This window comes from Diplotaxodon limnothrissa, linkage group LG2 (genome assembly GCF_057381915.1).
Source record: "Diplotaxodon limnothrissa isolate DT_005_m linkage group LG2, D_limnothrissa_male_GT1.1, whole genome shotgun sequence".
In the NCBI taxonomy this organism is placed as follows: Eukaryota; Metazoa; Chordata; class Actinopteri; order Cichliformes; family Cichlidae; genus Diplotaxodon; species Diplotaxodon limnothrissa.
Genome location: NC_140597.1, coordinates 3,984,907 through 4,012,222, shown reverse-complemented (window position 1 = coordinate 4,012,222; position 27,316 = coordinate 3,984,907). Strand labels below are relative to the sequence as shown.

The 27,316-nt window shown below is 39.1% G+C and overlaps 1 protein-coding gene across 1 annotated transcript in view; it reads left to right on the top strand.

The window, feature by feature from the left end:
- Positions 1-27,316, top strand: part of slit3 (slit homolog 3 (Drosophila)) — a 233,203-nt gene that overhangs the window by 163,896 nt on the left and 41,991 nt on the right. The window contains exons 7-17 of the mRNA XM_085365888.1: positions 1,077-1,148; positions 4,921-5,084; positions 6,053-6,197; positions 9,114-9,185; positions 10,002-10,073; positions 11,340-11,411; positions 14,330-14,473; positions 15,513-15,676; positions 19,642-19,792; positions 23,451-23,525; positions 25,077-25,220. Of these exons, the coding sequence (XP_085222014.1) occupies positions 1,077-1,148; positions 4,921-5,084; positions 6,053-6,197; positions 9,114-9,185; positions 10,002-10,073; positions 11,340-11,411; positions 14,330-14,473; positions 15,513-15,676; positions 19,642-19,792; positions 23,451-23,525; positions 25,077-25,220 (1,275 nt within the window). The remainder of the gene's footprint in view (positions 1-1,076; positions 1,149-4,920; positions 5,085-6,052; positions 6,198-9,113; positions 9,186-10,001; positions 10,074-11,339; positions 11,412-14,329; positions 14,474-15,512; positions 15,677-19,641; positions 19,793-23,450; positions 23,526-25,076; positions 25,221-27,316) is intronic.

The window sequence follows — 27,316 nt, the reverse complement described above, 5'->3', positions numbered from 1 at the left end:
TGTAGCAATAACAAAGTATAACATAAATTATTCTGTAGCAATTACACAAGAATATCCAGTAATGTCCCTGCCTACAATTAAACACATTCACTTACCGCATGTCGGGGGCATCTGCTGTGGCAAATGGGTGCAAGCCTTTGACCACAAACTGAGTCACTGCTCGGTGACATTCGTCTATCCTGGCCTGAAAGGAGACGCTAAGACTGCAGCGAGAACTGCCAGCATCTGAGCCAGACTCTGTCTGTCTGTCTCATCATGGTCACCTACATGTACAGTAATGGCAGGTTTTGTAATAAGGCAGATCGCGCTAACATAATATGCACTGTTAGTTGATTATTTACCTGCCGCATTAACGGGAGAGGACGTGCAAACGTTACCGCTGCTGCTGGGTTGAGATTCACGAGTCCGGAGCGGAATTAAAAACACGACATTCATGTAAGGTCATCGTGTCTTTTGTGAGCAAATGCTTTTGCATATTCGTAGTGTTTCCTCCCTTAAATGAAATATCTACTTTGCAAGTATTGCAAGTTGCCCTGTTGTCATCTGTTCTCGTAAAGTATAACCAAACTTATAACCGTGTTTCCTGCCAGGTAAATGACGCTCCGCAACGTGGTGACGTCATTCGTGGCGACTGGAGTCGATAAGGGAATCGTTTGTAAAAATGGCAAACAACTCCAAGGAATTGAAACAGTGGGAACCGGTTCTCAACAAGAACCTGGTTTCGATACCCATCCCCACCTGTGTCCCCTATCATTTATTAATTTTTTGAGAAGTAGTGGGAGTATTGACACTGTGATACTTCTTTATTTTAATACCTGTATCACATATTTTTGTAGCTATGTTATTTTTATTTTTTATTCATTCTTCTGAGTCCAGGGGAAACAATATTTTGATCCTGTGTATGTCGCTTACATATTGCAGAACTAACAATAAAGTGACTATGACAGGGATTTAAACCTTCTATTTCAATGAAATATATTCTGACGATTTTAAGGCCAGTGAGTTGCACCAAGATTGGCTTTTGGTAAAAAAAACTGCATCTCTGATTTCCCGTCCCTCTGTTTTTGTGTGTCCAGCACTCTCAACAACAACAACATCACCCTCATCCCACTATCCAGCTTCAACCACATGCCAAAGCTGCGGACACTGTGAGTATTACACACTCTGACATGCACAATCAAGCACAAAGAGAAATCTTCAAACATATACTCTAGACACTGATACACAAGGACTCTGTTACTGTTTTATTACATATTAATACACACCTTGTACACATGACTCAACTCACAACGGACCACTACATAGATGATGCATAGTTCCATACTCATACCACATAATAAAATGCACACATATAAAGGATGGAGGCAGAGTGTGTGATTGGCTAATCTTGCCATAATAAGAGACTGACTCTTCTATTGTTTCATGACTGTGAATAATCATGTGGCCATTACGTACACACAGGCACATAAAGACTTTCAGACAAATACACAGAGATGAATACAAATATGTGCATGTACCACGCAGACACACACATGCACGCTTGAGTAATGGTAACCTCATTAATGCCACAAGAAAGACTTGTTTAGGCTCTATAGTTCAATCTGCTTTGATTCATTAAAAGAAACCTCCTTTACTGATGTTACTGATGTGAACACACACACATACAAACACACTATTGTGGTCCAAGATGAACCCAAGCCAAATTATCATCTCTGACTGATTTAAAGGGGGCTTTGATTTGTTTGTGTGTATGTGTGCATTTTCTGCTTAGTTGTGTGAAAGAGATCTTTCAGTTGCCAAGGTGATGGCACAACATCTCGAGGGAGTCTCTAATCGTAATCTCGTGGGACTTTCTGTGAGACAGACCGTGGGTTGCATTCCTTCTGGCCACACTGGGGTTGAATTCTGCCAAACCATGGCATGCACCAAATGGGATTTCCTCCCCGAATCATCATTTTCTGAGAGGCTCTTGTGTGGTCACACCGCTCTACTTAACATTTTGAAATGGGGATTTTTAAACATAAAACCCAGCTAAATACAAGCAGGATAACATTTACACAGATCCATTTATCTTTCACAGCCATTTTTGTGCTTCAACTTTTGACCGACAACAGCCATCAATAGCCAATCACATAGCGGGGTTTCCATTTTTCTTGCATGCTGCTGCAACTCTAGTGGCAATACAGCTTGAAATCAGGCTTTTAAAATTGGATTTCAGGCAGCAGCACAGCTACACAGTTACCAGCAGATTGAGTACAGAGTTACCAATATCCAATATCTTTTAATCAGAGACCCTCGTCCGCTTCTGTTTTCTGTCAACACTGAGTGACTGTCTCCTCTGATTTCCACGTTCTTCCTCTTCCCTGTTTCTGCTTCATATTTGTCCCATCTCCCTCCGATCTTCTACAGTATGTCTCAGCTTTTTTTTAATCACTTTCTTCCCTTCATTTTTCTCTAAAATGTCTTTACTCGCCTCATTATCTCCATTGGTTTTCTCCTTCCTGGTATAGTCTGGATCATTTTATTGCTTCCTCTGTCCTTTCAATCTTTTTTTTTCCGCACTTGTCTTATTCTGTTACTCTTCTCGTCTTGTATTTTTCCTACCCCTCCCTTTCTTTCTATGCCTCATGTTAGTCCCCTACCTCTCTACCACATCTCCTTTACGTCCAGTAACCATCCCCCTCTGCTTTTCCCCCCCGTCTTGCATCTTTCTCTCTATTAAATTTTTTAACCGTTCTCTTTTGCCACCCTCAGATCTCAGTATTGAATTTGATGCCTTTATAAAAACGACTCATTCAATCAAATCTTTAGAGATGTCCCTGATATGATTAGCAGAGAAGTTCTAGAAGTGCGTGTATGTGTTTGTGTGCGTAAAAACTTCTTTGAGGAAAAAGTGGTTCACCTTCCCTGAAGCTATAATCCATATTTCTTTCTCTTTTTCTTCAGTGTCCGTGTAGCCTATTAGTAGTAATGGTATCACATCATGGTGTCTTTCATTCATAAACTTGACCCAGTGGAAAGATCAGAACTCCTACTGCTACTTTACTGTGTGGGTGTTATTTGGGGCACAACTGTTCTCAAGATGTGTCCAGTAACCCCCCAGCATGACTCTAAGAATAAACACACATATATATAGACACACATTCATTTACCTAACCAGCTTGCACAATGCCTCTAGTCACTTGCAACCAACAACATCAACAGATGCATTCAAACTGACTTTAAGCTATACACAAACAACAGTCCACACACACATAAACACAGCTCTCTATACCCCCTGCCTGTTCCCATTCTCCCCTGTGATTTAATCCTACTTGTCAGTAATTAAGGCTGAGCCGGAGGTGGGCCAGGACGTGGCTATCTCCAGGCAGGGGTGCAACTATAAACTGGATTTATAATGGGAGAGCGGTATTAAAACCCACTGCCCCCGCTGCTAGCATCAATGAGACCATCTCTGTTCCATAACAGGATTTGTCCTCTGCTTTATTACAAAAGGAGGCCTGTCTTCTGAAAGGCCAGATATCCCGGCTGGCATATAATACGCTGACAAGACATTCTGCTGTTCATCCACCCTTCTCCTCCTCCTCCTCATCTCTCGCTCACTCTCTCGAGGTGCCAATACAGTCCAGCCAGTGCAGCCTGTAGAGAGTGAGCTCCGTGAAACAACACCTGATGCTTTCTATAGAGAGCAGAACCTTTTAATTAATGCTACAAGTGAATTTTAAAAAGCCTATTAGAGTGACAAGTTTCCTTAAATAATTTAAATGCATTAAATATCACTTGAAATCAATTCTCAATGTTGTCACCTGATAACAATTCTACTTATCTTAAGTGTAAAGGTCAGTTGAATAGTCGTTATGATAAGCAGCCAGCCACAACATTTCCTCTGCAGTATAGCTGTTACCCACTAGGTCACTAGAGCAAAAGACCTCTGGGGTCTCGTGGGTTATGAAGTAGGGTCCAGGTCAATTTACCATTGATGCACGATCAGATTGAGGGTCAAGGTTTCCCAACAGAATTTTGCATTTAACATCATTATGTATTTTTTTGGGAATATGGCTAATTGGTATATGTCTTCTGTCAATTCCCAACAACAAAAGCATTTTGATTATAGCTACATAAAATAAGTTGCCACTGATTTTACAAAAATAAAAACAAAAACATATTTTAAATGCCGTCTCAAAAACATCACAAAAACATCACCAAAACCAAATAGCTGCTAAAAGACTTTATTCCAGGCTCTTTAAGATCAATCACCTCTGTAAAGGGCATGTTCATGTTAATCACATTTTGTCATTCTGGGCAATAAAACAAGCCAAAACAACCAAATAAGGCCATATTAATAAGTAGGACCTTTTTCTAATTGCCCCCCTTCCCCCCTACCCCACCCTTAGATGTATTTTGTGATTTTCACTCTTGCTCTTGTTGTGCACTCATAGTTTCTAATTATTGCTTGGCCTGTTTTTGGTCTGTTTCCCATCTGACCAAATTAAATTTCTTCATTTTTTTAAAGATCTGTCTCTGTCTTTCTTTTGTAATTCCTTATTTTGTGTTTTAGGGATTTTTTTTGTTTCTAAAGAAATTGTGATTTAGTGTTGTGTTCCATCACTCTAGAGGGAGTCATATTCTCACAGACCTTGGAGAAATGAGGGTTGACTAAAGGACTCTGAGAGTATGTGTTGTCATGTTTCAGCTAAAAAGTAGCCTTAAGATCCTTGGCAAAGATGTGTAAAAACAAAAAATTCAGTCTGTTCTATTCGAATGCAGACTCAAACGCTCTTAGTGATGTGTTCTTCTGACCTGTTGTACCCAGAGTTGTTAAGAATTTCTTTTCCAGTCACAAATATTATTTTGGATTGGATAATAATCGTATTTAAACACAAAAATCTATCATCCTTTCTTTCCTCCATCTCACTTCAGCCGTCTGCACTCCAACAACCTCCACTGTGACTGTCAGTTGTCCTGGCTCTCTGATTGGCTCAGAGCCAGGCGGGGCTTGGCTCCCTTCACCCAGTGCATGGCCCCTGCCCACATGAGGGGCCTCAACGTCCCAGATGTGCAGAAGAAAGATTTTGTCTGCAATGGTGAGTTGACAACAACAAATTTACACACAGTGCTTCAGCGACAGATCTTTACACTCTGATATCACTATTTTTAATGGTGGTTAGTCTATTTTCATTGACACTGAAATAAAACACTTTTGGGTCCTTCTCTTTGCTCGGCTGCAGTTACATCATACTGATGCATAAATATAGCATTCATCTCATGAAGTTAACCTGAATTTTTGAGGAAGAGTGATGCATGGGTAGTACATAATTTAGAAATGAGCCAGTGTTCACTGTAGAGCTGTTGGCAGCTGACTCTGTGCTGTTGAGGTATACAATATAGAGAATATAGTAAAACTAAAGGCGGTATTATACGCAGGGTTGTTATCGTCTCCAGACAGCTCAGCATTGAGTTTATTACACTGACAGAATTACAGCATGTAGAGCGTGTAATCAGCTAAAAAGCCACAGTAAGAGCAGTAGTGTTATCAGCTGCAGATAGCACAGGCAATGTTTACAGGCTTCTGATTCAGCTTTCTGCGCTAATAGACTGCCAGGCTGCGCTCTCTTTATTAGCCTTAAGTCTCATTTTTTTCTGCCTACAAGCTACACAGAAAAGCACCTCTCATTGCACTTTTCTCCATTCTCCTCACTTACTGTCAATAAGAGACCGCTCTTTCTCTTTTTTTATTTGTTCACTATTTTTATCCCATCTTTCCACTTTTCACCATTTACCTGCTTTCCCTTTCTCTTCTCTGTATGTCTATCCTGTATTCCTGCTTACTCTAGCGATATTAGGTAGGCATATCTTGGCCAGGTAATGTTTAGCGAATAATCCCGTTTCATCTCAAAAGATAGCATCTTGTGAAGAATGTAGTGCAGTTGCTTTAGAAACCAAACAACAGCATCAGCTTTTTTTCATCCTCATATTTGGCTGATTGTAATTGCAAATTAAAAAAACAAAAAATAAAGAAACCAATCTCATATCTGTATATTGCTTTCTACAGGTCCAGCCCAGACCGAGTCCAGGACTTGTGCTCCTCAGGTAACCGTTTGCCCACCCAGCTGCAGCTGTAACAACAACATAGTGGACTGTCGTCGTAAAGGCCTTACTGAAATTCCAGTAAACCTCCCTGAAGGCATTGTGGAGATGTAAGACTGCTTTACTTGCTAATTCTGCAAATTCATATGTATATGTGTCTTGTATCGTGGGTTCATTCTATTGCAGATGGGGATAACGTGCGTTTCCTGGACATGTATGTATATGTCTCAATATTTCTACACTTTTACTGGGTGTTTTGGAAATTGCATTCTAGCCACATACCAGTGATTTGGTCATGTTTACGTACGTGTAAAAGTTTACACCAACTCTTTTGAGCATTATAAGATATAAAACGATAAATTAGGCCTCCAATCTATCCCCAGCTGTGGCACATTGTGAGTTTTGCTGTGATATTTTGTTTTAGACTACACCTAAGCTCCACACTTTTCCTCGTCTTTCTCTCACGCTCTTCCTTTCTTTTACACACCGATTTAAACACACACACGCGCCACAGGGGGACGTGTTTGATATCCGTATTGATCGCTGTACCCTGTTTGTTTGCACAGAGGACAGCTGGTTGATTGCTCTGTGAGTAAAGGAGCAATTCTTGCCCGCAACTGCACACCAATACCGTTATACCTCCCCAGCATAAGTAATAGATTCTCACAAAGTCACGCACACACCAACCCACACATATGCAGACACAGTAGTTTTGTTTGCACAAATAAAGTCTGTACTTTGAAAAAAACAAAACAAAAAACACACATACAGGTATGTTTTTGGATTGAGCCATAAGTACAACAACACCAACACAGACAGACATACACGCACACACACACATGCACAGCATTAGCATTGGATCTGTGATAATGAATGTTGCTGCTGCAGCACGAAACAATAGAGTATAATAGGATGATGTATTGTCATTCCTTTAATGGAGACAAAGTCATCCTTCTGAATGGCAGTGCCAAGGATCACTGCTACATGTCTGGATCCTTTTAGAGTCATTGTATAACTCTACACTTTAAATATCTTAACATAACTTTTCAAGTTAAATATAAAACCAATATAATTTTCATTGTCATGTTTGCCTCAACAAATATCTGACTCCAACAGACGTTAATGTCTGTGCTCTTTTCTACATCTCTGTATACGTGCACAATCAGCCCATTGTTAACACACTGGCTAACCTGCCAAACTCATCTCCTGTTCCTGTTGTTGTTTAATTGCCTCCTAACCTTATAGATTTTTTTATATAGCTTTTTAAAATGTCTCTTTTTTTAATACATCCTTTGATATTGAGCCTCTAAGTGTCTTTGTCTAAGGCTTGTTTAGCTACCCCTACGTGTAATTTGTAACTTGTTGTGTGTGCAGATTGTCTTTGTCAGTATCCATACATTGATTTATTTTGACCCCTGAGTTGAAATAAAGTGCTGTTGGCTGCCAGGGAGTGAAGTGATGAAATCTAAAGGGCAACACAAGCCAAGAAACAGGCATCTGTAGTGTAAGACCTGCGCTGCATTCAAAGTCAGGACAACGTCCGTTTTCATAAAACACAGCGGTCACAAATTGGCACACTAAGATAAAGTTTATCCACATAAAATGAGTCTTTGAGTCCATACTATAATTTGTTATTTAGAACTCTGAATTGACTACAGTGGCTCAAAACAGTGATTTTAAACATGATGCACAGATACAATTGCCATCAGGGAAGAAAGAGTGGGATGGTGAGTTAAAGTAAGGAGGATGACTGGGTGGGAGGCTGAAGAGAAGGATGAAAAGAAGAAGAAGGGTGGATTAGTTTCCATTTATCATCCTGACAGCTGACCCTGTGGATGGCCTTGGGACCTCGCTGCATCCTCCTCTTTTCTCCTGATTTTCCCTCTCCTCTCCCCTGTTGTCTCCACTTTTCCACTCCTCTGATTTCCTTTTTATTGCCCTCCTTTCCCACTCCTCTCCTATGATTTTCCCTTTCGCCTTTTGTCTTCTCTCTTTTGTCCACAATTTTTTGACTCATTTTCTATCTTACTCCTGTGACTTTTTATTAAATACTCATTTTAATAAAACAGTAATTAATTTTTTTTGTGTGTTCATTTTTCCCTCCTTGTCATCACAACACCATGGAGACATGAAGAATACATGAACAGTTGAATGGGTTTCCTTGACCATCAGGAGAGCAGAAGCTAAACTGTAGTAAATTTTCCCAAATGTCGGCTGTGTGCCTAGTTTTGATGGCTCCCTATGTGATAATAGAGTATTACTACCAGTATGATCTAATAGGTCTGCAGCCTTCCAGAAAAAATGATGGAGTTCCCTTTGGTCCTTTTGAAAAAGCTGAGAAATTTTCAGTCTGTTTGTAAAGACAGTGGCGTTGCATTTACAGAGGAGAATGATCGAGGAATCTATTGGAGATTCAAATTTAAACTATTTTTGAAAAGATTATTCTGTACATGTAACTGCTTTAAAACTGTTCATGGACAGTTTGTAGAAAAACCTATTAACATTCATTTTAATGTTTCAGTTCCCATTCATCATATCTCATTACATACTGCCCCTTTGGCCTTAATTTCATTAGAAGTACAAGTTTTGTTGTCAGTAGTCCAGATTTTCATCAGAGCCTTTTTCTTCTTCTACACTCACATCAGAATGACTCTATGTAAACACATTACTGCTGAGCTGCAAAACTCAAGACAACATTTCACACTGAGCGACCTTGGCCCGCATCTGCTATAAAGCACTGACTCACCTGCAGAAATATTTTGTAGATGTTGATTGGAACAGCCACCTTTTGAACTTTTTGTGCACTTGCGTTTGGCTTTGGTGGCGGCTAAACAGGACTTTATTATAACCTTGGAAGTAGAAAAAACGAGCTTACTGTGTCCAGTTGATATATATGTATTGGAAATTCATAATTTAATGTTTCTTTTTATGTTGACGTAAATGATCTTTTCAGTAATTAAAAAGTTTAAATATCTTCTCCATTTCTCTATTTTTATTCCTGTCTCTGTTCCTCTCTCTCTCTACAGTCGTCTGGAGCAGAACTTGATTAAAAGTGTCCCTGCTGGAGCCTTTTCTGCCTACAAGAAACTCAAGAGGATGTGAGTCTGTCTGGAACGACCTGCATACATCTAAACACATGCAAATACACACAAGTATTAAATAATAATGTTCAATATATTAAACAAGTTTTAGGCAAACTACATTCTAAACAAATGTCTACTTTCTAAGATATTTTTTATGATTGCTAATCTTAGTGTTATTATGCCATGACTGAATGGTATAAGTGTTGTAAATAGATATAAAAAAGGCCAATTAACCACTGAAAAATTGCATATGTACACAAAGGCTTTAAAAAGCTTTAAAAAGCCCACTACTAGATTTTCAAGTAAGATTAAGAAATACCAGAATCATTATACCTCACTATAAGGACCTATGATTGAGGTTTTTCCTCAACCATCATCTTACCAAATTATGACAGAAACTAATATAACTAATAACTAATATACTATGTACACAGTCATACAGATATAAAGATTAATAGTGGAAAAGTTGTTATCATGCAGATGCCCGAAAATGCTAAACACGTGCAAGGTTACAAGGTTATTCACCCGCCTGCTCACAGTGTTAACCTCTCCTCAGCAGCAGTGTTTAACAATATATCTTACAACAGTCAAAACTGACTGACATGAACTGCACTTAACATGTCACTGCTTCCATTTTCTCGCTTGCCCTCATTTACTTATATATTCAGTCCCCTCTTTCTTACTCTTGTCCCCGTGCCATGACCTCTGCTGATGTACTCTCGCATAATCATTTTTCATACAGTTCTAGGACATTCGCACAAAAATGAACCCCATTGCTGTGTATTAGAGTAATCTCACACACACACACACTCTCCCACTCTTTCTCCCCAGTGACTTGAGTAAGAACCAGATTTCTGACATTGCTGCCGATGCTTTCAGTGGCCTTCGCTCACTCACCTCATTGTAAGTATGACACATGTGCATGTAAACGGACACAGACATGTACACAAACACACATCCAGACAGAAAAGTAATTGCATTTCCAGACATTAAGCAAATAAAAATGTTGTCACAGTTGATGCTGACAAGGGGAACACAGTGCAGCCGAATGTGTGTATGTTCTGTACGTGCATCTGTGAATATGTTGTTGTGTGTGCAATTGTGCATGTCTGTGATCACTCACTATGTCTGTGTGTGTCTGTCTCTGAGGGTGAAAGTGATAAGAACATGAAGGACAGTTTAATTTGAATCAATCTGGAGCATGAAAATGAGACAGACAAGAAGGGGCAGACAAGGTGAACCCTACTGGGTGTTACGACTGAACATGTATATGCACAAACAAGCACACGCACTTACACACACATACGCAGGAATGTCACTGGGAGGCTAAACCTCTGCACTGGAGTCCTGCTCAAGCACAAGGTTAGAACACATACAACTGTTCCAGTGACTTAAATTATGCAACTGCAACTGGAAGCACATCTCAAACCTAATTTCGGTCTTTGACTAATAAATGAGATCAATTGTAAAAAGCAGTATGCATAGTGAGAAAAGCCTTAGTTTCAACGTGACTGTGATGTCCATGTTTTCATCTGACAGAAGTTTAAAAAAATGGTTTCCACTGGAAACAGACAGCTTTTTGTCTTTGATTGCAACACAATTTCAGTTCTTCCAACTAAAATAGTTTTTCCAGTTGAGTGAACATGATGACTTTTTCATTCCTAGGAGATGCACTGAGCGTCTTTCTTGCCTTTTGGAGAGCTGAATAGTTGTAATTTAATGGAAGATGGGTCAGGCTAAGAAATACAATAATAACAATGAGGGTATTTTAGTTTACAGTGTCATTTCAAGTAGTTGGCGAATCGAGTGTATCTGCAGATTTTATTATTTAGATGTTTTCAGGTAGACTAAGTGTTCTTTTCTGTTACTGGCTGAAACAATTTTTCAATTCTTAACTTAAACAAAGACCAAAAATCTATAGCTCTCCATTGATCAACAACATTAACACAGTAAGCTATTTAAAAATTGGACTTAGGGTGATGTGTCTCAGAAATGTGTACAGGATATCTTCTTTCAGTAGCATCACCAAAACTCCCAGAATGTTCTCAAAATAAGAGAATCAGCAGGGAAACTCTGGAGGACCAATAAAAATATTTTATTAGGCCACACGTCGGACTTCACATCACATAAGTCTCAAGGCTTTAAAGTCATGTAATTTGTCCATTTCAGGGTACTATATGGCAATAAGATCACCGAACTGCCCAAGGGAATATTTGATGGACTGGTTTCCCTGCAGCTACTGTAAGTATCGTCTGTCTGGTCTGTTGTTCTGTGTGTGGCTGGATGCATGTGTGTGGTATCCAAAAAATACACTGGGCAGTATATAAAATAATAAAAATACGAAATCATAATAACACCCCAATAAAGAATGAACTACTGAGGAAACATTGTATACAGTTTGAGCCAAATGTTCAAACAGCTTCAGTTTCTTTTACTAAATATCAACCAGTAAACATGTAAAATGTCTGATTTTACTTTTCTTTTTTTATTGTTTGAAGCCAAACATGACAATATTTGGCCAAATAAACTATAAAAAAATAAATAAGGAGGTCCATTATAGCCCTGTGCAGCCAGTCAATTTAAAAGACAACTCAATTAAAAATACTCCAAAATGCACCAACATGAATGAGGGGTCCAGTTCAGTGATTTGAATTATCAGGCCTAGAATACAGCAGTAGTTTGCTACAGCGAGTTTAGCACACCTGGCAATTAAAGAGGCAATGCTTCTAACTGTAAGCATTATTGGAACACCTCCAGGATGCATTATAAAACCACAGCAGTCTGCAGGTATTGGTGCTCTTGACGCCAGCATCAGGTGGCCTTTAGGAGAACTGCTGTGTTTTGGTCCCAGAGTTTGTCACTTCAGGTTGACATACTTCTGAAGTGGCCATCTGTGGAACTGCATTTTTTTTTTTTTTTTTGCAATTCCAATTGGCATTAATTGGTTTCAGTGGAGCATAATAGGCAGAAATTACTACATTTATATGAAGTGTACTTAATTTTCCCTGGTTATGGTGATTTACTAATTTGGCATCAGCAGTCCGTATCCACCTCTGGACAATTATCACAGCTAAGGCCAATGGTATGGGTCGATGTTATTCACTATTGTGCAGTAACAGCTACTATGGAATGTTGTCTTCCACGATTAACCTTTGAACTGTCATTTATCTGTGTATGTCAGTATAAAATGCTAAGTATGAAACAAATAAATTGGTGTGCTGCAATACGAACTGTAATCTCCCACAGTTCTTGTTATCTTACGTATTGTAGGGGGGAAACTATTAATTCTGAATAATTCCTCATGGGCACAGATTCAAACTGCAGCTGCTGGTTCAACATGCAGTAAAAAATTCTATAACAGCTACATAAGTACTGTATGTGGCATATGGTCCTCGGAAATGCCGCAGTCCACTGCAGAAACAGCTAATGTTCTGGGCTTTTCCATCGTAAAGTGAAGCGAGGCAAAGAGAATGAGGACGAGTGAGCCTAACCCACAAACACCTTTTACAGGCTTAGGTGGATCATTTGGATGCATGGTGCATAGTAAGAGAGAAAGAGAGAGGGAAAGGGGGTGGGCAGATGTGGATGGATAGATAAATTAATGGATGGCTGGATGAGGAGTGAAACTGACGTAGACATTGGAAAGAAGACAGATATGAACAAATGTATACATGCAGGAAATATTAGAAGAGCAGAAATAACTACTGGGAGATCAAATTTGTGCTTTTTGTGTCAACCAGTATGTGACACTGTTATCAATGAACAACTCAAATTGGAAAGAGCATTTCCTTATATTTCTTCATGCATGTATGCATTGTCCATTTACAGGATGATTCAGTCCCATTGTTGTGCATGTGTATAACAAACTGAATGATTAGCTAATACTCACGTATTGAAACATTCTAGCACTCACTCAGCAGGTGAATGGAAGAAATGCCTTTTAATATTTCACCACTGACACAAAAACCTCTCATGTCTCTGAAGGCAGTCAGTTTGTCAAGATTCACTCACATAGTGTAATAATTATAAATTACATTCAGCTTTCACTCTTGAATAGAATAGAGCATCATGTTAACCTATGACTGCAAAGATGTGTTTATTGCTTTATATAGCTACTGGTCTGTTTACAATCTCTGGGCTGCTTTGTTTTACTGGTGCGGTTTCAAGTAATTAGTTCCCCCTGTGAGCCGCCTAATGAGGCGTGGATATGTCGCAGAGCAGCACGTGTGCATGTATCACCTGCGAGTGTGTATGTGTGTGTGTATATGCATAAATTAGATGTGCCAGTACAGGCACTCGTTAGAGTGGTTTGAGAATGAACTGCCTTACCAAGCACCAAGTTAGTTACCTGTCAGGGAAAGAAAGGGAAAAAGTAGACTGTTTAGTGTGTGACAGAGAAAAAAGAATGTAACAAAAGACAAGAGGTGGGGAGGGTGAAAGAAGAGGAAAAGTGGAGACTGAGACAGACCCGAAGCAAGAAAAGAGGAAAGGTGGAAATACAGGGAAAAGCTGACAACTTGGAAATATCAGCTAATGACGTGTAGATATGAAAAGACAGCAAGATGGAGAGAAGGTAGAGGTGAAAACTTTTCTGTCATTTACTTAATCCTTCTATCACATTTCTCATTTCCCATTGCCTCTCTCCTCCATTTTGCTTGTCAGCCACGTTCGCTTAAATATATATATCTGTGTCAGTCCAAATTAAATTTTCACCTGTCCCTTCACTGTCTCACTCCATTATTTCCACCACCCTGTATCCATTCTTCCTCCTGCCTTTCCCTCCTTTCACCATCTGTCTCTCCCATCAAAACAAGGTATTACACTCACACACCCAACGGTGGATATTCCCCTCCTGCTCCAGAAGAGAAAGTATAAAACTGCAATTTTCAAATTTATGTGTCACATCGAGAAAAAGTATAATCATGAGTATGTAGGGAAGGGAGGGGTGAGTTTGGTAAGGGACAGAGGATGAAATAGTGAGTAGATGACAGGAGAGGAAAATAGTGGTTTTGCATTTGAGATGCATCTGAGAAAAATGAATTCTCATTATCGATGTGTGCGTTTATCTTTTGTTTGTCTTGAGCACAGATAATACAGCCAAATAAACAAAACAGAGGCAGATGAATAGCAAATGTTAATGGCTCTTCTTTGCATTTCAGATTGCTCAATGCCAACAAAATTAACTGTTTGAGAGTCAACACCTTTCAAGACCTACAGAACCTCAATCTCCTGTCATTATATGACAACAAGCTGCAAACCATCAGTAAAGGACTGTTCACCCCTCTGCGCTCTATCAAGACTCTGTAAGTTCATATATGTTGTTTTACATCATTTTGGTGTCTTAAATAGAGCTGCTGCTATCAGTTGAATCAATAATTAATATGCTGACATAAATGAATTGACAATAGACTGCTTAGATGCCTTACTAGTGAGATATTCCATGCATGTTCAGATGGAGGAGACAGCAGGGCCGATGCAGATTATACAGGAGGGATTATATGTCCCTTCAGCCCTGGGAATGCCTTAAGATCCCAGAGGAATAGCTGGCGAAAGTTGCTGGAAATTGCTGCACCTAGATTGGACTGATACGCTGGCAAGTGTTTTGATATGTGATTTTTCATTTTTACATCAGAAATACATTCTCAGTACACTGGGCTTCTGAAATAGCCAGCCGCTTTTTCACCAAGGGTTTTTACTGCAACATCTGTCGTTTCTCATCTAATATCAGTTTAGACTTAAGAATAACATTTTCACCGGTTAGTTGACACCGCAAAAGTAAAAACAGGGCAGTAACCTACTTGACTAGAAAGAATCGACAGTTGTCTGCTGATTGCACTGAATTTGTTCGTATTCAGGAAACTGCTGCAACTACTTGCAATTGTTTCCTGTTATCAGCACACGATTGCTGATAACTTTGGTCGTTCTATGATCTCCAACCACTGTTTCCCCTACTGTGACTGAACGAAAAGATGTATAGAGATGATAATTGAAAAAAATCTATTTAGAAAACTGGGCCTTCATTAAGTATCTATGGTCTTCTGTTGGTTAATTAATGAAGGTTATTAGTGTTAATGATAGCTATAAAATTCTTCTCATAACGCTCTCAGCTGCTTGAAACGTAAAATAACTCACTTAATGCAAGAGTAGCTCTCTTGGAAAACATGTGCCTTTGGATGGGAAAAGAAATGCAACAAATGATGAGTTGAATTGTAATTTTTCTGTAGAAGACAGTATTCAGTATATTTATCCAAACCCGAAATCTCAGGCAACTGTAGTAAGCTTGAGATTCTTTTTTCTGCAAATCAAGCTTCCACTCTGTCCTTGGTCCTTTTTCTTTTTCAGTCATCTGGCCCAGAATCCCTTTATGTGTGACTGTCACCTGAAGTGGCTGGCAGACTACCTGTTTGACAACCCAATTGAGACAAGCGGAGCACGCTGCAGCCACCCCAGAAGGCTGGCTAACAAACGAATAAGCCAGGTGAAGGGAAAGAAGTTCAGGTGCACAGGTAGGAGATGACTTTACACTGATATACAAGCCAATCATGTATCCAAAATGTATACACAAAATTGTTTTGCAAACCTAGCTATGGGTTGAATTCCCCCAGATTTTAGTTGTATATATGTAAAGAGAATCTATCCAAGCAGAGCACACAGCTAAAGAAAAAATGCAGGTAAGCATGCCTGAAAAACAGATGTAAATCAATCAGGTTATACTTGAAATGTCACATTTCACAATTGAAGCATTACAAATATATGAAGTATTAAAAGTGCATAAATAAAAACCGAAAACAACTACTAAACAGACACACACCCACAGTTCTTGTCTCTGTGGTAGTGTTGTCTTGCTCTTATTTCCTTTGATAGGAGCCATGGGTTTCACTAATTACAACACAGACCAATTCAGTATGACGCAGCACAATAACTAACTCAGCAGGGACTATCCACAGACTGTGATTGCTCACTTGTGTGAACGAAATTATGTGTGTGTGTCTATCTAGCTGTGTGTGGCTACACTAAACATCAAAACTGCTTATCTGTAGTGGCTTTTTCCACACTGTTTGTTCCTGTCATAAATACTAGTACTGGAAAATTATAATCCTTGAAGCTCTGTTGTGTCAAACTGGTTTTAGGCAAATCACCAATTTAGACAGTATAAGTAAAGCATACACACTGTAGTGAGAATCTCCTTTGCTTTTTCTAGCAGACCAGCGTCTTGTTATCAAGGGCGACACCCTATTATTAATGCTTTGTTTTATATCTAAAACCTCAAATTTGCAGAAGAGCTGAAAAAGTTGATCAAAAGCAACTTTTTAAGCACCAGAATGATTGTTTTTACTGCAACCATCACAGCATCTGTCAATGTGCCATAAAAAGTCTGCCTGGAAGAGTGGATATTTTTTGACATAACATAGTCACCCCTTCTGCTCTGTGAAATGGTGTGTTCCCAGGATCAAATGGACACACCATTAACAGCATAACCAATACCATTAAATGGCAAGAGGTTTTATCCAAAGTGCTTGTGGTGGCGTGGGCACACATCCTATATTTTTAGCTTAATATCTCAGTGGTATTCAATCTCTTAATGTTTGTGCTCTGCCCATTGAGGTAGATAATAATCAAGATAACCAGATTACAAATTCCCCTAAACTTGGTTATGGCTGTCGTCTTTGCTTTGGCCCTTCCTCTCTGCAGTCCCATGCCTCTCCCTGCATCTCCTCTTCCTCTCTGGACCTTTGTGGATATTCTTGCTATTGGTGGGCAGTGCTCTGATCCTGCCACCCTCCCTGTGTGGATCTGCGGCTGTCTGTTGCCTCTCCTGTCCAGTATGGACCCTGCCCCCTGACTGATTGGTGCAGCTCTCTGTTGCCCCAACTTCCTCCTGTGTGGACCTGCATTTTGATTGGTTCTTGTGCAGCTGTCTCTTGTGCTTGATCTAACCATGTGGCCCCGCCTACTGTAACATCACATGGTTCCGTCAAGCGCCAGGGACCGCCTAGCACACACCTACCTGCCTCTCCCAGCCAATCACACACCTTGGAGCAAAAACTGGGTCAAACATTTAACCTTGTTTGCATTTATCTGTAGGGCTTGTAATATGTGAGTATGACTGTGGTTGAAATAAATGAGTCATAAACTGACATTTGACATTAAAATACAATCAGGGCTGACTATCAACACCTACTAGTTTTCTCTTGCTTATCTCATTGTGATGCCCTGTGGAGTTTTCTTGTAAACCAACACAATTCAAGTGGGTGTTTATTTCCAAGTATTATCTGTTTGTATGTAGCTTTCAATTTATTCTCGGTCTTTTTCTTCTTTTTGTCTTTTATTGTTTTGCCTGCTCCAAAACTTAATTGGTCAGTAGGTCTGAACTAAATTGCCAGTGTGCACCCATGTGTACTCGTGATACTGTGCACTTGCACAACACAAACCAGAAGTAGACACATTTTTAAATAAAATCTTTATGGTGACACTCCGGCTCAAAAACTCCACAGGGTACATTTAAGTGAATTGAGAAACATCCACATTTCGCAGTTCACCTTGATTGCAAAACTGCAAGCATAAATTTGAACTCTAAAATTGCATTTAAACAGATGCTCCTACTTTTGTCATTGTGCTCTGGAAACATCTCCTTGTAATGCTTCAAAGCACATTACAATGAATGCTTGTTTTCTTCACATTTAGATTCTCCGATCGCATGTCAGTGTTTCAGTGGTTAGCATGGCTTATTGTGCATTCATGTGCTCCTTAGATAGCCCCATTTTCCTCTGGTTTTTGTTTGTTCTGCCAGCTTTGATGTGTTTCTATGATTTTGGGTTGGAATGTGGAAACAAAACTGATGCTGCAGACAAGATTTTTTTTGTCTCTCAGTATGTAGAAACAACACTGGTTTCTCTTTCCAGTACACAACTCAAGTTGAGTAGAAAAGAACTAGTCCCTTTTTCCAGCTTATCCAGCTCTCTCTTAAGTTGGATAGCAGCAAGTATTTACAACCTTATTAAAAATTTAATGCAAGATAAAAAAACATATATAATACTTGAATTTTTACCATTAAACTTTCTCGACTGCCATCAGCCAGATATGTACTTTATCTGATATGTATTTGTGTGTGCGCTCTACAACAAAAGTATCTCAGACTTTACATGTTCTGTCTCTAACTTGAGGAGGACGTCCATGTGAAGTTTTCCCAATTATTCCAATTATTCCAAAGCCACATGATTGCACAAATATTCCATCACCTCTCTAGCCCTACACACCTCTCACCCGTGTGTCTGCTAAGAAAAATTCAGCCATTACTATTATTAAGATGATAAAAACCCACCTTCCGGTCTTTGCTTAATTCCCCTTTATTATTCTCTTTCCCTTTCATCCGAACTTTCCCTTGCTCTTTGCTCTCTGTCAGCTTACCCAACTTAACCAACAAGGTTAGAGACAGCCCAGAGACAATATTGCAAAATATTTTTTCCATTGAAAGAAGCTAGCCATGTCTCTCAAAAGATAGACATCACTTGAAGGGCACTGATCATTTGCAGAAAAAAGAAAAGAAAACCTTCAATAGGTGGTCTTAGTTGTTTAACAATGAGCAAATGAGTCATGAAAACAGACTGGAGGCAGCGAATACTTTGTGCCAATGCAAGAATGAAGAGTAGTAAAATGAAGGAAAGATTACATTGACAGAGAGCAGATGGATAAACAAAGAGAGAACAGGAGGAAGAAAAAAAGATAATGATAACGGCGTGAACTATAATGAGAGTACAGTATGTGATGCATGAACGCACGTGCTGCATGATGCAAACCGGGTCTATTCTACAGGCACTCGCAGTCATAAATAATATCTGCTCATATTATATCTAAATAACAGAAGTGGTCTCTGGCTCACCTTGTTAAACAAAAACATCCGGGGTTAAACCACATTTATCTACAAGGTGATTCCATAAACCCACCTGGATATCTGTTCGTTAACTTGATTTACAGCAGCGGCCATGCAGAATTACTGCTCCCTGAATCAGCCCCGTGCCTGCTTGCAGTACAGAGCTGTAGCAGCAACTGCAGCCTGCTGTTTTAAGTAGATGGACTAGTTTTGTTTTGGTGTTGCTCATTCTGACTGAATTGTGACCGTCCTAGAATTTTACCAACAATGAAACTTCTCAGGAAACAGTTCAACCAGAGAGCCTGGGAGAAGAATAACAAAAAATATTGATTTTCTTTTTGTTTTTCTAAATATAAAATTATGTAAATGATTATATAAATGGGATTATGTTTACATAAGTTTGAAGTCTTGTGTCCATGGTGTCTTATTTGAACTTTTTTCCTCTTTTTTCCTCCCTTTGTGCCTATTCGCTATTGCCATAATTTACCTCCTTTTTTCCATCCCTTCTCTTCCTAGCTGTTTTTTCTTCTGTCTTCCTCTTCATTGTTATTCCTAGTTACATTTTTTTTCTTCTTTTCTACCCTAAATTCTGATCCGCAGGTCAGGAGGACTATCGCAGCCGTCTGAGTGGGGAATGTTTCCAGGACCTGGTATGTCCAGAGAAGTGTCGCTGTGAAGGCACAGTGGTTGACTGCTCCAATCTCAAGTTGACCCGAATACCGCCACACATCCCTGAACACACCGCAGACCTGTAAGTCAGCTGGCCTTACTGTTTTATATAGATATACATATATGTGCAAGCTCTTCAAAAAGCTGAAACAGTAAAACAAAACGCGTACCACAAAATCTCAAAGAAGCTTTTCATGTTTTTAGAAGCATATGCACGGACTAAAACACCCACTTATACATATGGCAATCGTGTGCCATGAAATAGTAGTAATGTTTTTAAGGCCTGTGTAGATGGAAAGACAAAAACTCACATATGCATGTCCTTTTTGTCTCTCTCTGCTTCTCTCTATCATGAATGTCACTTGATTTTTAGCAGTCTTTTCCATCTCCCTCCAAGTCCCAAAGGAGCCATCATCATGTCTGGTGAAGGGTCTCACACTAGAATACTGAATAGTCCCATTGATCATTCACTTTCTGGCTTAAAAATGAGTAACAGATAACGCTACAGGAATACTGTAATATCTGTATGATTTTATGTGGGTTTTAAAACACAGACAAAAACATTTACAACAGTTAGACTGTTAATCTGTAATAATTACCAGAAAGGTGTTTTTTTTTTTAAAGCAATTCCTAATGACAGGTTCTTATTAGTAAAGGTTTTTTTTTTTCACTTTTTGAATTAAATAACACATTTCAAGACATCACGATCTGCTTTTGGAACGTGGTCCAAATCTACCTTGATTCATGCATGGTTTTTCAATATGCCACCATGTAGAGCAGGGTGATATCACCAAAAATATTTATCACGTTATACATTTGAAAATTTGCGATAACGATATAACTGACGATATAATTGACACTAGACAAAATACTTCACAACTCCACAACTTTATTAGTGCAAAAAAACCCAAAAAAATCATCAATGTATTTTCACTTAAACAAGCAGCTGTTTTTTATGTGCATTAAAGATATATAAAAATTTAACAGTGCAAATGCAAATTCCTCGCTGACAGTTTAACCAAAAGGCATTTCCAGTGGAAATTGGCCGACATATCCTCAGCATAACCATGTATAATATCCACAAAACTTAAAAAGAGGTTATACACACACAATACGGTAATACAGGGTGGGCCATTTATATGGATACACCATAATAACCTGGGAATGGTTGGTGATATTAAAGTCCTGTTTGTGGCACATTAGTATATGTGAGGGGCAAACTCCTCAAGATGGGTGGTGACCATGGTGGCCATTTAGAAGTCGGCCATCTTGGATATAACTTTTGTTTTTTCAATAGGAAGAGGGCCATGTGACACATCAAACTTATTGGTAATGTCATAAGAACAACAATGGTGTGCTTGGTTTCAACGTAACTTTATTCTTTCATGAGTTATTTACAAGTTTCTGACCACTTATAAAATGTGTTCAATGTGCTGCCCATTGTGTTGGATTGTCAATGCAACCCTCTTCTCACTCTTCACACACTGATAGCAACACCGCAGGAGAAATGCCAGCACAGGGATCCAGTATCCGTAGTTTCAGGTGCTGCACATCTCACATCTTCACACCATAGACAATTGCCTTCAGATGACCCCAAAGATAAAAGTCTAAGGGGGTCAGATCGGGAGACCTTGGGGGCCTTTCGACTGGCCCACGATGACCAATCCACTTTCCAGGAAACTGTTCATCTAGGAATGCTCGGACCTGGCACCCATAATGTGGTGGTGCACCATCTTGCTGGAAAAACTCAGGGAACGTGCCAGCTTCAGTGCACAAAGAGGGAAACACATCATCATCTAGCAATTTCAAGCACTGCGCATGCGCGTTTTACCCATATTCTATTGCGATATTTCATTTTCTTATTGTTGCCGAACATTATACCGGGATTACCGTGAACGGTATGATATGGCCCAGCCCTACCACCATGTCCCAGTAGGCTATTACAGTATGAAAAGTACTGCTAGCTTAATGGAAAAAAAGAACTTGGATCAGCATATCATTATATTTTTCACTAACCAGGAAAAAAAGGAAACATTTGCTTCAACCTACTAAAAAAGTGATGATATGAAGGTTGTATGCTTGCACTATCTCTTCAGAGAGAAAGGTTAAGTAATTTAATAGAGATTGTCAGGGAAAAAATAGCAAAATTAACATAAAACATAATGATGTGATTTGAAAAAAACCCCACCGCTTTTAAGTGATAAAATACATGCCAATCTTTGACTTTTGATTCAGAACACGAGAAAAAAGTGTTGTGCTAAAAACAGCTCATTTTACTTTCAGCACCTTGACTAATCTTAATCACACATTCAGTAAGTTAAGGAAAGAGGAAATTGGAATCCAGACAGAAAAAAAAGTTTTACCTAATAATGCTAAATCACCTGCAGCTTTAAAATGCAGGAGAAGGATGGAGAGCTTCTGCTATGGTTATCAGTGAGATAGTAATGTAGAAAAGCTTCAGGGGATGGGGATACTACAGCATTAAGGCACACACAGGATGGTTGTCACAGTATTACTTATGGAGGTTAGTTGTATGATGGTGAATTCAGCCACAGCTGCCACTTTAGATAACTAATAATGCCAGCACTACACAGACCATTAGCCCCCAATTTATCCGTCTCTCTTTCTCTCTTTGGTTCTTTTTCTCACTGTGAACCTCGCCAATCCTCCCTCCTTTTCTCCCTATCCGTCCCCAGGGTACGTCATGTCAGAAATGTATACTTTGTCCTTTATGGTTGGTTAGAGGGCACATCAGAGTTTCTAGTATTTTCTACACCTTTTCTCTCTCTAGCCTTCCTTTTCCTTAAGAACACAACCACCCAGTATTTTCTGAAGGCCACAATCGTGAGCACACAGAAACAAACACACAAGCTGTCAATTCATGGCCTGTAACCTGCCTTATCAGGGGAAATCAGGGGAGGCTGTGGTTCAGCTGAGGGCTTATATACTTTTTGCTCTCTTTGTCTCGTCTGTCTGTCTTTGGGACTCTTTCTGCTAGCCATAAAAATCATTGACATCGGCCTTGGGAGCATTTAATAAGAATGACATCAGTCTTATGAGAATTATAGGCACTTTATTAAATGTGCTGTACATTGTCAGGCCACATTGGGGCCAGATCAGATGATGAAGAGATCAGATGTGTTTTTGATACTGTCAAAATATGCAAATAAACGCAGCAATAAAAGAGGCATCATTCTCCTACCATCAGAACCTACTTCAGGCTTTTCAGTGTATTATTTCAGTCTGTGTTTATCCAGGCCAATCCATCTTTGAACCCCCTCATATCTCGTTACAAATTGTCCCCTTGAGCTGAACTTTCACTTTCTTTCGTGGATTTTTCTTGCTCTGCTGCTTTCACACATACACGTACACAAAGTGCATCCTTTTAGCAGCGCCCTTTTAGTACAAATTACCTCAATAAACCAGATGTCTAGCTTCCTATCTCTCAAACTGTTTTCTCTTGGCTTAGGGCAGTGTGGCTATTGATGACTACATATAAAAGATTCATTGCTCTTCTCTTCTCTTCTCTTCTGATTTTCTTTTTTCATCCCTGTGTTGTTTTGTGTTGCATCATATTTGCAAAGTCTCTGAAGTCCTCTCAACTTACATGTGGCCATCCCACCCTTATTTTCTGCCTGTTTTTTCTCTGTGTATGTAGAAATTCACTTGTGTGCACTAAAGCAGTTTGTTTCATGAAAGAATAAAAATCTAACTCCCTTTCTCCATCTTCCTCTCTGTAGGCGGTTAAACGACAATGAGATTGCTGTCCTGGAGGCTACAGGGATTTTTAAGAAGCTGCCAAATTTGAGAAAAATGTAAGTGTATGTATATATATATATATATATATATATATATATATATATATATATATATATATATATATATATATATATATATATATATATATATATATATATATATATATATATAATTATTATTATTATTATTTTTTTTTTTTTATTTTTTATTTTTTTAAAGAGGCACTTCCATTATATGATTCAAAGGTTTTAATATTTAATTTAATATATTTAATATTGTATTATGTATAAGTCCAGTAATGTCTTACTCCTCTAAAAATTATGTAAAGTGGACCTGGCATAGAAAATGGAGGTATTATTTATCTGAAGAGAATACAATAGGCTTTGGCTTTCTTTTTTTACTCTTTATTTTGATAATAAGTGATGAGATTGATTCCATATTCATGACAGAAATAAGCAGGTGTTATAAAGAAAGAGAATGAAACTGGAAGCCAAAAGTAAAACTGAAGAGAAAAATGAAAGAAGAAAAAAGAAAAAAGGAAAAGAGGAAAGTAAAATAGTAGAGATACCGGAAGAAGATCGACTGAGCACAGGCAAGAGGATGGGAGGAACACAGAGATGGAGAAAAGGGAAGGGTGGATTGGAAGTATGCAGGAAGCAAATATGAAATGGAAATAGAAGATGGGCCTTCGTTCAGATTTACAGTCAGTTCTTATCTACAAACTACTCTAGGTTTGTGCTCGTGTGTGTGTGTGTGTGTGTGTGTGTGTGTGTGTGTGTGTGTGTGTGTGTGTGTGTGTGTGTGTGTTAGGGAGAGATAGAGAAAGACAGAGCAGAGACCAGAAGTTGATTTATTGGAGAGGAAATTGCTAACCATCTAGCAGTGTCACTGACAATATAGATTGGCGAGCTCTCATTTCCATTTTCCTTCTCTCAATTCCTTCCTCCTATCCTCCTTTCCTCGCTTCTCCTCACCTTACCTCACATTTTCTGTTATCCTTACATTTGCTATCACATTTTTTTGTTTTTATTTTACACGTTTTTTTAAACCTGTCTTTCCAGTCTCATCCTCCACCTTCTCTCATCTTCAGTAAACCCGATAATAGGAAACACAATTGACCTATGAATGAAGACTACAGTATGTGTGATAGCTATCATCCCCAATTATTGTCTTTGAGGCCAAGCACTCATCCTTTTCATTTCTATTATTGTGTCCATGAAAGAGAGAAAGAAGCCATTTTTAACTGGTTTGTACCACTTTGTTCTTTTAGTTTTATTTGAACACGCTTGGTGTTTTTTATCAGATATAGTGATGGCAGGCTCTGTTATCTGAATATCTAATGTCTAAGAGAAGGATATTAAGATGAAAGAAAAGAAGGTTAACATTTATTAGTTGAAGGGACATGATTAATTACTGCAATTAAACTGGGAATGCTTTGCATGCATGTCTGTGTCTTCAAAATGCTGCGCGCCTGCATTTCCATTATCTTGTTGCTGCTGTCGGTTGTGTTAGAAAAACATGCATGATGGCTCAAGCAAACATGTACAGGTAAAATATCTAAATACAAAAGTAAAAATGCTATGAATGTTGTGTGATCTCTCCTGCAGCAACCTGAGCAACAACAAACTGAAAGACATCCGTGAAGGGGCATTTGATGGAGCAGGTGGAGTTTTGGAGCTGCTGCTAACGGGGAACAAGCTGACCGGATTGCAGGGACGCATGTTCAGAGGCCTCAGTGGCCTGAAAACCCTGTAAGTATAGTTCACAGCAGTGTATATGTGTGTACTTGTTGTGTAATAAGACTTACGGAAATTTCATTTGAAAGTTAGAATAGGTTTAGGATAATGGAAGTGAAATTAATTGATTTTATGCTAGGATGTAGGCAAATAATTGAACACCACTGAACACAAGGGCCCATTCTACAGTTGCAGCCCAACCCATGTGAAAATAATCTATGCACAGCATGCTTGAACACAGTTTTTGTGTAAATGGCACCTGTTCTGAAAAAAATATGTAAACCTAATTGTTGAAAATGTGGTTCAAAAGTGTTATTTTGAGTTCAAGATCCCACTCAAATGACATTTTTTAAGGTCAGTCCTGTTTATTTTAAATTTGTCAAATCTTTTGAATCAATTATTCACTCTAATCAACGCAGCCCTGTTATTCATATTACCCTCAGAAGACAATATGAACGTTTTGGGTTTTTTTTTAACTTTATTTATATAACTACATTTATTCTTGGCTTTTAAAGTCCATTATACTCCACTGCTTCATCTTTATCTCTAATGATATTTAAAAAGATTTGGTCTCTGAGAGCATGTCTAAAAAAAGGCTATTCTTCTTTTATAAGATCAGTCAGTATATGTCTTTATTTATTTATTTCCTTTTTTTTCTTTGTATAACATCAGTACTAGCTTGTTGTCAAAGACTTAACAGAGTACAGTTTGTATTAGCACCTGACATAGTAGTGTGTTTTTCTTCCCCGGTCTAAAAAAGAAAGCATTGTTTACTCACTTACATTGAAATTAAGGCTAATGACAGCATATTGTTGTTCCTCCAATTTGGACACCCACTTTAAAGAGCCTAGTGTCCAATTAGGGGTTACAGGGTAGTGTATAAAATCACGAACTAATGTTAGTATTTTAGTATTTATTTAGTATTTATTTATTTATTGTCATTGTCAAGAACAATGAAATTGCGTTTGGGGCTTCCATACAACCCAAAAAAAAGAAGAAAATAATAAATACCCCTTAAAACCCAAGTGTACATATTTAACCCAGTGTGACTCCAATGCAATAAGACAATCCTTAGCAATAATGTTCGTAGAAATTCAGACAAAGACCTGAGAAACATGACAAAATACAACAATGCAACCCATTCAATATTATTGTACTGTGAGATATGATATCAGATATGATAGTTATCTATTTAAGAAAGAGGGGGGGGGGGGGGGGGGGGCAGGAGGGGGAAGAGAATAAAGATATGATGCACCAATGCAGACCAGTTCATTGCTATTAAGAAGTTGGATATGGTTATTGTCCGTGAGAGGGGGGCAGAGAGTTCAGGAGCCTCACAGCCTGTGGATACAGGCTGTTGGCCAGTCTGGATGTTCTGGCCTGTATAGACCTGTACCTTCTCCCTGAGGGCAGCAGATGGAAAAGGTGGCGCGCAGGGTGATGTTGGTCCCGCAGGATACTGTGCACCCTCCTCAGACAGCGAGTGGGGAAGATATTACTGATCTCTGGCAGACTTGTTCCAATAATTCTGCCAGCTTCTTTCACCACCCGCTGGAGTGCTTGCTGATCGGCCTTGGTGCAGCTGGGGAACCACACTAGAAATCCATACGTCAGAACGCTGCTGATGGCACAGTTGTAGAAGTTCAACATCAGAGATCTGGGAATGTGTGCGCTCCGCAGTCTCCTCAGGTAGTAGAGGCGCTGTTGGGCCTTCCGTACAACTGAGGTGATATGGTTGCCCCAGGACAGGTCCTCGGTCACAGTTACCCCCAAGAATTTAAAACTGCTCACCCTCTCCACCGCCTCACTGCCAATGAAGAGAGGCAGATGGTTGTTATGACCCCTCTTCCAGAAATCTACAATGATCTCCTTGGTCTTTTTGGTGTTTAAGACCAAGTTATTGTCGTGGCACCATGACTCTAGTTGTTGCACCTCTGTCCTATAGTTTGTCTCATCATTGTTGGATATAAGTCCGAGCACTGTAGTGTCATCTGCAAACTTAACAATGAGATTGGACGCGCAGGAGGAAATACAGTCATGGGTGAAGAGAGTGTATAGCAGAGGGCTCAGAACACACCCCTGAGGGGCACCGGTGTTGACCACAAGGGTGG